Raw genomic sequence first — 12,839 nt, forward strand, 5'->3', positions numbered from 1 at the left:
GGGGGGGTGAGTCAATTGAAAAAAAAATAACAGGAAACATAAAGGAAAATAGAAGTCATAAAAAAAAAAAATTAATGTTGACTAAAACTTTTTTATTTTAATTGATTATGATTATTATTATTTAATAAATTGGGGGGAAAATGGAAAATTCAATCAATTTAGATTTTTTTTAATTGAATTGGGGCAAAATGAATATATACTAATGAATTACTCAATTATAAACGCAGTGAGGCAATGACAAATCGAATTTAAAAATAAATAAAAATAAAAAATTCAATGTTCACCCAAAAAATTAGGGAGAACAAGTGAAAACAAATTCAATAGTAAATTGGTCTATTGAAACTAATAAAGGGAGAGTGAGAAGAGAAATTATAAAATGTAATATATATATTTTTTTTTAAGTTAAAAAAAAAAAAAAACATTACAGAATTTTAATCAATGAATTGGGGGGGTTTGAAAATATAATACAATAGTGTGTCAATTGAAAACAGTAGGGCAATGACAAATGAGAATACTAATTATAAAATGTTTTTTAAAAAATGATTATTAATTTAATAACAAAAATGAATTGGGGGGTCGAAAATAATATATGACGGTGAATTTATTAATTGCAAAAAAAAAAAAAAAAAACAGTTGGGCAATGGCATAAATGAGAATAATTTATGAAATGCAATTTCTTTTAAATGAATTGGCGCAAAAAATGAAAATGATTTAATGAATTGGGAGGGGAAAAATGAATTTGCAATAATGATTTAGTCATTTGAAATAACAGGGTAGCAGTGATGTAAATATAATTTTTAAAAATCAATATTCACCCCAAAATGTGGGAAAAAATTGAAAATAAAATACAATAGTCAATTGGTCAATTGAAAAAAAAGAATTTTTTTTTTTTTTTTTTCCAAACTAAAAAACAAAAACAAAGGCAAAAATAATTACAAAGTTTAATTGAAAACAGTAGGGCAATGACATAAATGAGAATATAAATTATAAAATGTAAAAAAATGTATTTTTTGTTTTTTTAAAGTTTTAAATTCAATGGCAAAAAAATACATATTTCTTTAATGAATGAAGGGGGTAATCGAAAATAAAATACAATAGTGAATTTTTAACTGGAAAAAACATTGGGGCAAAAAAAATGTTAGCAAAAAAAAACTACATTTTTGAATGGATTGGGGGGATTGAAAATACAATAGCAATAGTGAATTAGTCAATTGAAAAAAAAAAAATGAAGTCAATGACGTAAATAGAATAAAAATTATAACGTAAAAAAGTTGAAAATGAATGTTGGCAAAAAATTTAAATTTTTCAATGAATTGGGGCCGGGATTTGAAAATAAAATACGATATTCAATTGGAAAAAAAAAAAACAGTGGGACAATGACAAATAGAATAAAAAAATGTTTCAAAAATAAATTCAATGCTGGGAAAGAAATACATAATTATTTTTAATAAATTATAGGGGATTAAAAATACAATAGTGAATAAGTCAACATGGGGGAAAAAAGAAACGAGGCCCATGACATATATACAATAAATTCATTAAATAGAAAAATGATAAAGAAAATAAAATTCAATGTTGACAGGAAAAAATACATAATTTTCTTCATGAATTAGGAGGAAAAAATATGAAACTAAAATAGTGAATTACTCAATTGAAAGAAAAAAACAAAACAGGAGCGCAATGACAAATGAGAAAAAAATGTAAAAGATAAAATTTAATGTTAACAAAAATTTACCGATAAAAAAAAAATATATATGTACTGTACGGAATGTTTAATTGATGATGACGACGGTGTTGAACAATGAACTCATTGGCCGCCATTGACGGCGATAGACGTCCAATCCAAATGGTCCTCACAGTTCTAACGGATTGGATGTCAACTACTGATAAACTTGTATAAATACACCGGAGACAAATGAAAAGATTCACATGAATGGATGTCATCTATCTAAAAACAGTTGAAACGCAGCTCTCGTTCGTGATTGGCCGTGAACTTCTTGCCCCTCCCCTCGACACGTGTTTCAGGTGTTTTCTCCTCCTCTCCACCGCAATGTCGTTGACCTCTGCTGTAAAAAATCTTTTTTGACCGATGAGTCAAGCCATCGCAAAACTAGAAAAGCTTTCATTGTCCCAACGCGTGCCGCCGTCGTAAACGGCAACTAAACACACGTTGAACTTTGCTAAAGTCCAACTTAAAAGTCGTCAAACTTTCATTTCCTTTGGACTTGGATGCAGCTGAAGCAACATCACAGTGAGTACTTGCTTTTGTATTATATTCTATACTATTCCTTTTTCTTTTTCCCCCATGGCATTTCTTTCCAGCCAAAACTGTTTAACCCACCGACAATGTTCATACACCGAACCCACCGGAATTCTCATGCAACGCAGGCTGTCTTGAAAAAATGACCGTTTGCTTGGGAAAAAAAAATACATTTCATAATATTTCTTGCCCTGCAGTGTTTGTCCAAATCACATCATTTATACATTAAAAAATTTTTAGGACGCTTTAGGGCACCACAGTTCAGTACAGTTTTTGCTAAAAGCCAAAATTTGCCAAAAACATACCCATTCATTTCTATGGGTCGGAACTTCCCATTCATTTCCAATGACCCTATTCGCATGCCATTCATTTCAATGGCACAAAACCTCCCTTCACTCCTATTGATTTCCAACCCAAGTGACCCGATATCAACAGGAAGTGACCTCAAAATGACCCAGAATTGGCATGAAGGGGGACCCTGGTATGCCTAAAAATCCAACGGAAATGACCCTGAATTCCCCATATCAACAGGAAGTGACCCAACGTGAACAGGAAGTAAACTCGAAATGCTCCAAAATCTCACCCACATCAAGAGAAAGTGACACAATATGTAGAGGAAGTGAACCCGAAACCCCCCAAAATCAACAGGAAATGACCCTGAAACCCTCCCATTTCAACAGGCATGACCTACAGAGAGCTGGGACCACAGTAACAAAGGCTACTATCAGTAACACAATGGTCCGCCAGGGACTCAAATCCTGCCCTGCCAGACGTGTCCCCCTGCTGAAGAAAGTACACGTCCAGGCCCGTCTGCGGTTCGCTAGAGAGCATTCTGATGATCCAGAAGAGGACTGGGAGAATGTGTTATGGTCAGATGAAACCAAAATAGAATTTTTTGGGAGAAACACAGGTGCTCGTGTTTGGAGGAGAAAGAATACTGAATTGCATCCAAAGAACACCATACCCACTGTGAAGCATGGGGGTGGAAACATCATGCTTTGGGGCTGCTTTTCTGCAAAGGGACCAGGACGACTGATCTGTGTAAAGGAAAGAATGAATGGGGCCACGTATCGAGAAATTTTGAGTAAAAATCTCCTTCCATCAGCAAAGGCATTGAAGATGAGACGTGGCTGGGTCTTTCAGCATGACAATGATCCCAAACACACAGCCAGGGCAACAAAGGAGTGGCTTCGTAAGAAGCATTTCAAGGTCCTGGAGTGGCCTAGCCAGTCACCAGATCTCAACCCAATAGAAAATCTGTGGAGGGAGTTGAAAGTCCGTGTTGCCCAAAGACAAGCCCAAAACATCACTGCTCTAGAGGAGATCTGCATGGAGGAATGGGCCAAAATACCAGCAACAGTGTGTGAAAAGCTTGTGAAGAGCTACAGAAAACGTTTGGACTCAGTTATTGCCAACAAAGGGTACATAACAAAGTATTGAGATGAACTTTTGGTATTGACCAAATACTTAAATATTTATATTAATGTAATGGTTTTTATAGTGTAGACTTACAAAAAAATGACAAAACGTCCCCAATTTTTTGTATATTTTGGCTCTCCCCAACATGTCATTAACAATGATAGACTTCCAATCATGTAGCATCCAATCATGCTTCTGCTGTGTATTTAAATGTGTTAATCACTAGCAGACGTCCAATCTATCTGCTGCGGGAGGGTGGCTGCGAATGGACCCTCCCTCTTTAAATGAATTGGACGTCTATCGCTGTCCGTGGCAGACAGTGACATTAAAACCCTCACCCTTGAGATCGAAAATAATCGAATGAATCCATCTATATTTTTTTTCCAGACATGTTCAGTGGATGCGTGCTTCTCCTCCTGTTCCTCTCAGGTACCAAAAAAAAATACAGTGGATGATGTCGCCATGACCATTAAAAAATAGAGAAATTGTACTACACTAGTTTAACCACTAGATGGTGCTGCTTGGCACATGTTATGCTTCTTTTAATGAGAAATTGCGCAATCTGGAGTAAATTTAGCCGTTCGTTGCCTCTACACCCATAGTCACTTTTGGCTACCCAGAGTAGCCAACAAATTTGACTCCAGTAAGGGTAGCGTTACTTCAAAATAATATTAATATTACAAAAATAAAAGTAGTCATCCAAATAAATTTACTCAAGTACAAGTAAAAAAGGATTTGGTGAAAAGAATACTCAAATAATGAGCGACACTGTGAGTAACTGCTTGATTTTTTTAACCAATGGTATTTTTTTTCTCAGTGCAAAGTCATCTACATGAACTGTTATTATTATACTGCACTATAACATATTACATAACCACATTAAGCCAAAGAAATAAAGCAACAACAAAACATTGAATTCAGGCGAGAGAAAAAAATTCTACAGAAATGAATCATTATTCGTCCAAAGAGCATGAGTGCCCTCTAGTGTGGAAAACATTTCCTATTATGAAACTAAGAGGATCATATCTTCGGTTTTCCATGGTCAATCGGTGACAAATAAAATTGGATTAAAGATTAGAAAGATTAAAATCTGCATTCTCGAGTCATGTTGATGTCAAATGCTTAATTTTTTTACAGTGCTTTAAAGACGACACGTGGTGGAACAGGCTGGCGTGATCTTAGAATGGCAAGCTTGAGTCGGATTGGTGTAATGGAGTTATGTGATTATTATTGCGATGTCTCATTGGTGAAACTGGTTGAGCCACTGTTGGAGTCTCTGGCCAAAAACAACAACAACAATATAATCTAATATGTAGACTAAAGAGGAAAAATGTAACGACAAAGTAGTAGAGTAAGATTGGCGTTTCTTCTCCACAAATCTATTAAGGTAAAAGTAAAAAGTATGGCTTAGTAAAACTACTCTTAGAAGTACATTTTTCTCAATAAGTTACTTCTACCCACCTCTGCCCATAGCATGGATATCATAGAAAACTATAGATGCCTGATGAGTAGTGGCAGTGCTAGCCTACATGGTGCCTGTTTAAAGTTAGCCGTTAGCCTAGATTTGCTAGCATAATAGCTAATATGACTTTGGCTATTTGATGAGAAATATCTTTATTTTACAAATAAACATTTTTAAATTATTCAATTAATTTCTTTAACATATAGCTTTAACAGATAGGACACGCTGTGATCAACTACATTGAACGTACTTAAAAAAACTGCAAAATCGCTCACCACAGTTGAGTTTCCCACCTCTGGTTTGATGTTATCGCAGAAAAGAGTGATGTCATCAATAAATGGGGCAATTTTCTGAAAGGGACACTAACACAACTTAACTGGGGACAAACAGAAAACCTAATGTACTTTAATTTAAAAACTACACATGATTTAAGATAGACCCATAGTGATGACGTCATCGATTGCCCTTGTGGTGGTGTTGCCACATTGCATCCACCAGCATAAAAACTGCTCCAACAGGGGTTTGAAAATGTATTTATCTTTATTTTTAAGTATTACCAGTAACTTGTCGGCCAATGAATGAAGAAGCCCAAAAAAGAGAAAGTCAAGAAAATCATAACCAAATTTTCGCATTTATCACTGAAATGAAATATTGATTTTAACATGGAAAGTTTCGCTGAAACCAAAATTTCTTTTGATCCTTCTTCGGGCGACACATTGCGATCATGATTTTACGACACTGTGTGGGTGTTGGTAGGTCTTCATGTGAAACACAGTTTTCCCTAAGCCAAAACACTACCACTTTTGTCCACCGGTGTCGCTAAAATCGAGCAAACCAGAAAAGTTACTTAGTGTTGCTTTAAGTGACTAGCTCCATCTAGTGTTGAAGCTAAGAATTGCAACAAAATGTAGGCTGAACTCAAGCTACAGTGTAAAAAAAAATGTTTGGACAATATTGTAATTTTTATGCATGAGCAAATGTATGTTAATAACGCCACACTCTGATGTCATCAGGAGGCGGAGCTTTCTTGCTCCGCCCCCTTAGCAGGAACATGTGTCTGGAGGAGCGCTGGCCGTCGGGCGGCGTCGTTCTGAGCGTTTGCCGCCCATCCTCCGTTGCCCAGCGTTGGACGTGGAAAGGTCACGGCATGCTGGCGTCCGTTCTCACGTCCAGATGTCTGTCGCCGCACCGGCCCGGCGTCACGCTGCCCTGCCAGGAAGGGGCAATGCTTGAGTGGACGTGCCGCGGAAACACGCTGCTCGCCCGCGCCGCCAGGTGGCGACTCACGGCGGTGTGGAACGACTGGCGGGATGAAGAAGAATTTAGCCGATGCCAAAGACGTAAGATGTGGATGAAAGTCGTTGGTAGCCATTGACGGCAATACACGTCTAATTTCAATGAGTTTATTCCTAGTATTATATGTATATTCTTTGAAGTTGAAATGCTGTAAAATAGTTGGCAAAAATTAATAATGCAAATTTCAGGGTACCGTCGCGCCTCACCGGATGACGAAGACACGTTTGTGGAAGAGGGAGAGGAGAGCAAGGCCGCCATGACGGAGGAGCAGAAAGAATATTTGCGATGGTTTTATCGCACGGAAGATCGTAAGTGCCTGTCCATCATCAGAAACGAATTTATTCAAAATGGACCTTAATTTTTACTTTTGATTTTCTTGCAGCGACCGTGTGGAAGTTTGTGCTGTTGGGTTTGGCCTTCGTCTGTCTTCTGGTAGGCTTCCTCTTGCTGGGAATGGGCGCCATGGCTAGCAAGTAAGCTAACACTAATGGTTATGTTATGAAAATATTAAAATTGGGATTTTTTGGGGGGTGGGGGGCAACACAGAATTTCAGTTTTTTCATCATTTAAGAAAACATTTAAAACATTTAAATTTATTAAGTTTCAGCTATCTGGTGCACACAAATTTTTTTCTAGTGCGCACCAGAAACTATCTGGTAAACATTAGTATTATATAGCATCATTTAAGCTAGTGAACTTTTGCTATGAAAGTTAGTCAGTTGTTGTAAACATTTGCATTATGTAGCATTTAAGCTAGCAGATTTGCGCTATGCAAGTTAGCCAATTGTTGTAAACATTAGCATTATATAGCATTTAAGCTAGTGGATTTTGCTGTGCAAGTTAGCCAATTGTTGTAAACGTTAGCATTAGGTAGCATTTAAGCTTGCAGACTTTTGCCATGCAAGTTGGCCAATTGTTGTAAACATTAGCATTACGTAACATTCAAGCTAGCAGCCTTTTGCTATGCAAGTTAGCCAGTTGTTGTAAACATTAGCGTTATATAGCATTTAAGCTAGCTTACTTTTGCTATGCAAGTTAACCAATTAATGTAAACATTAGCATTATATAGCATTTAAGGTAGCGGGCTTTTGCGATGCAAGTTAGCCAATTGCAACAATGCAAAATTTGGCTAGCTTGCTTTGCAAAAGTCTGTTAGCCTAAATTAGGGTGACCAAACGTCCTCTTTTGCCCGGACAAGTCCTACTTTAACGTAGTATCCTCGTGGTCCGGGCGGGTTTTATAAATTCATGAAAATGTCCGGTTTTTATCATTTTTCACGGGACCAATTTGAAGAGAATCCCTCCGGCCGCTGCGTGGCAGCGCCTGCCTGCGATGACATGGCTACTAGTAGTAGGGAGGGAAGGAGTAGTTCTTCTTGTTTTTGTTGGCAGTTTACCCCTATCATGAGGCATTACCGCCATCTACTGGGTTGACGATTTGACCACAACGCCTGCCCAGTTGTTAAGTTTTTTACGATAAATACGTATATAATGGCAATTGTTGATTTCTGTCGGAGCTTTGACTGTAAAATCACGTTTGGTGTCGCATTGTTGCTCTGCCGACGATTGTAAACTTTTATAGCAAAGTGATTTTTGCCTCAGCTAGCGATCAATAAGCTAAACCGCGCTAGGCATTATGGAAACGTAGTTTTTAACTGCTACGTTTGGAAACATGCTGGTTGAATAGTTTGTCAGTTTATTTCGTTTTTTTTTTTCGTGTGCACTCTAGAACATTGAATGAGAATATCAATTGAATGGGAATAACAATTTGTCAAGGACAATTGTCGTGATAGTAATTTATAAAAATGTTTAGTTGGCACATAGCCTACTGTGTGTATGTGTATTGCTAGAGGTGTGCAAAATTTCCGATTCTTAGATCATTCGCGATTCGGCCGTGGAAGATTCGAGAACGATTCACAAACATCCAAATTCCGATTATTGAAATATGCCAAGTAAAGCGGAAGTACAACACACTCAGCGCGCCGCGCGGTCAATGAGCAACGGCGCGAGAGTAGCTAAACATCATGCTTCTCATTACCCGGCCCCTCGGGTAATGCCAATGCTCAACTCACGGCTCTAGCTCAACTCATGCTACGAGATAAAAAGACACAACAACATACCTGAAGCTGCTACAAAAGTACGTCATCCACATAATGTTACGGTAGATATCATTTATATAAGACTAGATGCATTATGGTAGCGATAGCGTTTGCAGCACATCTACAAAAAGCTAGATGCAGACGTAGTAAACGGCCGCCATCTTAAAGCAGTACACTTCTCTGCGAGGCTGTTGTAGCGAACCTTCCAAGCAAACCTAATTAACTTTTTATCTAAAATACTCCTAAATCGGTCAAATATTGACTTGAATCTATCTTTAAAATAGTTTAAAAACTTTCACATGTCGAAAGTTGACAAAAGGGAAATTATGGATTAACGGGAGCAATTTTAACAACTTTAACGGTTGATTCACAACATTAAATTAATTGAATGTAGTTTAAAGCTGCTGATACAGAATGGGGACTGGAGTTTTTTATTTACTGTTATTTTTGTATATTTGTTTACTGCTATATGTTAACTTGATACTGAAATAGTAGTTTGGTTTAGCCTGAGAGTATTTTTGAACAATTTTTGAACTAATGTACAAAACATTAAAAAAAAAAAAAAGGGGGGGGTGCATCAATAATCGTTTTAGAATCGAATCGGACCATCTGAATCGTAATCGTAATCGAATCGTTAGGTGCCCAAAGATTCCCAGCTCTAGTATTGACTGTGTATTGCGTATTGATATATATATATATATATATATATATATATATATATATATATATTTATATATTTTTTTAAAGTCATTATTTATTTATTTTTCAAACTGAATTTTTCCATCCAGAGTGAGGGGGCACACTTTAAATACATTAAAGTGATATAGGCATCTTTGAGTGAACTTCGAGTAAAATTCAAGTATCTTGAGGCCGGGCTGAGTGTCCTCTTTTTTGGAAATCAAAATATGGTCACCCTAGCTTAAATACTATATAATGCTAATATTTACCAGATAGTTGCTGGTGCGTACCAGATTGCATATAATTAATTTATTTCTGTTGATGTGTCTTTAGGGGCTCCGTTCTTTTAATAATAAAATAAAATAAAATAAAAATAATATCAACATTGAATTACAATATTTATTTTTATTCTTTAATTCCTTTTATTTTTTTCAATTTTTTTTAATGATTGTCCTTCTGTGCAGTGTTCATTATTAAAAAAAAATCGACTCGTTCAGTTGTACTTTGCGCGAGCGTATTTAATATATGATAAAATATATAAGATATAATAAGAATAATATATAATATTTTTAATGTCAACAAAATATTATTTTTGCAGTTAGTATCTGTACAGGGTTAGTCATTTTCACAACTCATCTACTCCTATATTGTACAATCAAAATAAATATTTAATAAATAATAATAATGACATACTATATGTATCATATTTTTAATTTCAACGGAATTCAATTTTTTAATATATTTCTTCCCTGTTTTTGTGCATTTGTTTCTAGTGCAGTAAAAATGAGAAGGTCCAAAAATTTTTTGTATATTATTTGTGAAAGCTTTTTGAAAGAATTCGATTTTTTTTTCTTTTTTCAAACTCATTTGAAAATTTATCTATTTTAATTCCTAATCGGCCATTGACGGTGCTAGACATCCAAACCGTTTGGAGTGGGAGGGGCGTTCGTTTGTTCGTTCACTGCCATCCCTCCCACTTTAAACGGATAGGATTTCTATGGCTATCAGTAGCAGCCAATGAGGTCATTTTGGAGCATTTCAGGTCATTTGCTGTTGATTTTCGGTCACTTTCGTTTCCTTTTGGGGCATTTACGGGCAGTAGTGGATGAAGCACTTTTTTTTTTTTTTTTTTTTTTTTTTTTTTTAAATCAAAAGGAAATGAATGAATGAATGAATGAATGAATGGTGTCTATGTTAGCCCACTGGCTCCCAATGACAGCAGTAGACATCCAATTAATTTTGGCTGGATTTGACATCCAGTGCCGTCAATGGCATTGAAACCAGAGCATGTCTTGTGAGCATTTACAGGTGACCTCCAGTTGATTTTAGGGCATTCACAAGTTAATTTCAATTCATTTTGAGTCACTTCCTATTCATTTGGGGACTTTCTTGAGTCACGTCCTTGTCAGTAACCCAAAATCAACAGGATGTGACCCGTAAATGCCCCAGAAGGAAAAGAAAGTGACCCAAAATCAACAGGAAATGACCTGAAATTCTTCAAAATGAACTCATTGCCTGGCATTGGCTGCCACTGACGGCTGTAGACGTGCAATCCGTTTGAGGTGGGAGTAATCGTTCGCTGCCGTACTCCCAGTTCAGATGAATTTGACGTCCACCATTGATAAACACATTGAAATTCACAACCGAATGATGATTGGATGCCACACGATTGGACATCTGTCATCGTCAATGGTACTGAAAGAGTTATTGTCAACGTTAAATGTGCAGGAACAGGAGGAAGATCGCCAAGTACAAAGCGGCGGCTTTGGTGGCCGGCAAATGCGAAGAACGGCCGGGAGTCGCTGCCGACGCGTGCAACGGCGACACCGGCGACTTGAAAGCGGGGAGCATCGTGGTGACGTGGAAGGACGGGAACACTTCCTGTTTATATGCCGACGCCCCCGCCGAGGTGGGCGAGGGGGCGGAGCCTCCAGTCCCGCAGGACGAGGACGAGAAGGATGGGGGAGACTCACGGATGTGACGTTTTAAAACGCAAATTGACGTACACTGCTGAAAATAATGCTGGGGAAATTGCACCCAAGAAGGATTTTTTTTTATTAATTAAAAAAAAATTATATTGTGATATTGTATGGAAAAATAATCAAAAAATTACTTATGATTACTCATTGGATGCCATTGACAACAAAACAAGTCCAATCTGTATAGTCTTCACAGAGTGGTACCTCTACATATGAAGTTAATTTGTTCCAGGACCTTGTTTGTAAGTTGAAATGGTCATATGTCGAACAGGATTTCCCCATAAGAATATATTGTAATTCCATTAATTCATTCCACAGCCAGAAAACCTTCACTAAATCCTTAATTAATACTGCTGGTACTATAACAAATGACAATTACACATAGCAAAACAAATTATCAATAAAAATCAATAATAAATCCTGTAATAATGTAACGAATCGGGTTCTAATGTGGCCGGCGTGTTTTGTGTGCTGCACCTGAACGTGGCTGACGTGACAGTGGGAAAGGTGTGGTAGAGATTTTACTTTCACTTTTAATGTTTGGTTGTTGGCGACAACTGCAATACAAACTGCTATGGCAACTCATTGTGTTGTGTGCTGTTCTAAGCAGCATGAGTTGATTTGAGAGGACTCACTCAATCAAGCCTTTAATAAAGAATTTGGGGGGGGGGGGGGGGGAATATGCATGTCTTATGTGTATCTCTTTCCAATGCTAAGTGAATAAGTACAACAAAATACACTGAACCAGGGGCGCCGTATAGGTGTGAAAAGTGATATTGATTCTAAGAGCCCATGCCCTGATGGGGCCCACAAAGAAAATTAGAACATTAGGTAATTGTTTGCAAATTTAGATATTAATCATTATAATTTTAATAGGAATAAAACGAAGGGTTCTTTCTTTGTTTTTGGCAAAAAGTAAACACCCAGAGAGCATACAGTATGTATTGCCAGCCATCCCCATAACCCCTGAAGGGAAAAGGTACCGTTCTCTCACACACCATATAATTGTTTGCATTAGTCTAACACATTCATTTAACTATAGTTTAGGCAGACTTCACTCAGTGGCCTTGACACAGTAAAGTTAATCACCTTATCGGGGCTCCTGAGGGGGAAATGGAAAAATGGTACCGTTTCTCGAAGGCACTGTCTAACTGTTTGCATTACTCAAACACACAGAATACAATTAATCAGGAAATAGTATCATTTCTCATATTTACTGTGGGACTGCACTGCTCTGACACACCTAGTGTCGAATAGATAGCATACCATAGTTTAATGAAAAGAAGCAGAATAAATGCAAAATGCCATCTTATCATAGAAGCCCAACGTGTGCGCCACGAGCAAGATTGACGCACCAAAACTTGCAAATCAGTTCTGCAAGGACAAATTGCTCTTTGTCCGACAACAAGTAGAGCCAGCACGGATAACAAAGTTGATAGCAGGCGCTTGGGACGTCAAGACCAGCGTTGGTCGCTGTGGCAACCACATCCCATCCACGCACGAACCTAAACAGCCCGAAACCAACAGTTTCAACTGTTGAAATTCGCCTCCCCAGTCAAGCCGCACGGAAACAGCAACAGCCAAACAAGGTGCCGCTTTGCTGCGCACGCCAACCGGGAAGGCGGAATTTCGCGCGTTCATCTCTGA

General features: G+C 37.4%; 1 protein-coding gene across 1 annotated transcript; it reads left to right on the forward strand.

Moving 5' to 3' along the window:
- The first annotated feature begins 2,056 nt into the window (after nucleotides 1-2,056).
- On the forward strand, nucleotides 2,057-11,869 carry si:cabz01068815.1 (solute carrier family 51 subunit beta). The gene is made up of 6 exons (XM_057847516.1): nucleotides 2,057-2,251; nucleotides 4,067-4,108; nucleotides 6,155-6,481; nucleotides 6,626-6,745; nucleotides 6,820-6,910; nucleotides 10,942-11,869. The coding sequence occupies exons 1-6, from the start codon at nucleotides 2,230-2,232 to the stop codon at nucleotides 11,192-11,194; spliced, it is 855 nt and encodes a 284-aa protein (XP_057703499.1). The 5' UTR covers nucleotides 2,057-2,229; the 3' UTR covers nucleotides 11,195-11,869.
- Nucleotides 11,870-12,839: the final 970 nt, after the last annotated feature.

The sequence above is a fragment of the Corythoichthys intestinalis genome, chromosome 1 (assembly GCF_030265065.1).
Source record: "Corythoichthys intestinalis isolate RoL2023-P3 chromosome 1, ASM3026506v1, whole genome shotgun sequence".
Taxonomy (NCBI): domain Eukaryota; kingdom Metazoa; phylum Chordata; class Actinopteri; order Syngnathiformes; family Syngnathidae; genus Corythoichthys; species Corythoichthys intestinalis.

Coding starts and splice junctions, on each gene's coding strand:
- si:cabz01068815.1 (XM_057847516.1), top strand. CDS start 2,230: ATGCAGCTGAAGCAACATCACA. Junction 6,482..6,625: donor ATTTAGCCGATGCCAAAGAC/GTAAGATGTGGA, acceptor TGCAAATTTCAG/GGTACCGTCGCGCCTCACCG. Junction 6,746..6,819: donor GTTTTATCGCACGGAAGATC/GTAAGTGCCTGT, acceptor ATTTTCTTGCAG/CGACCGTGTGGAAGTTTGTG.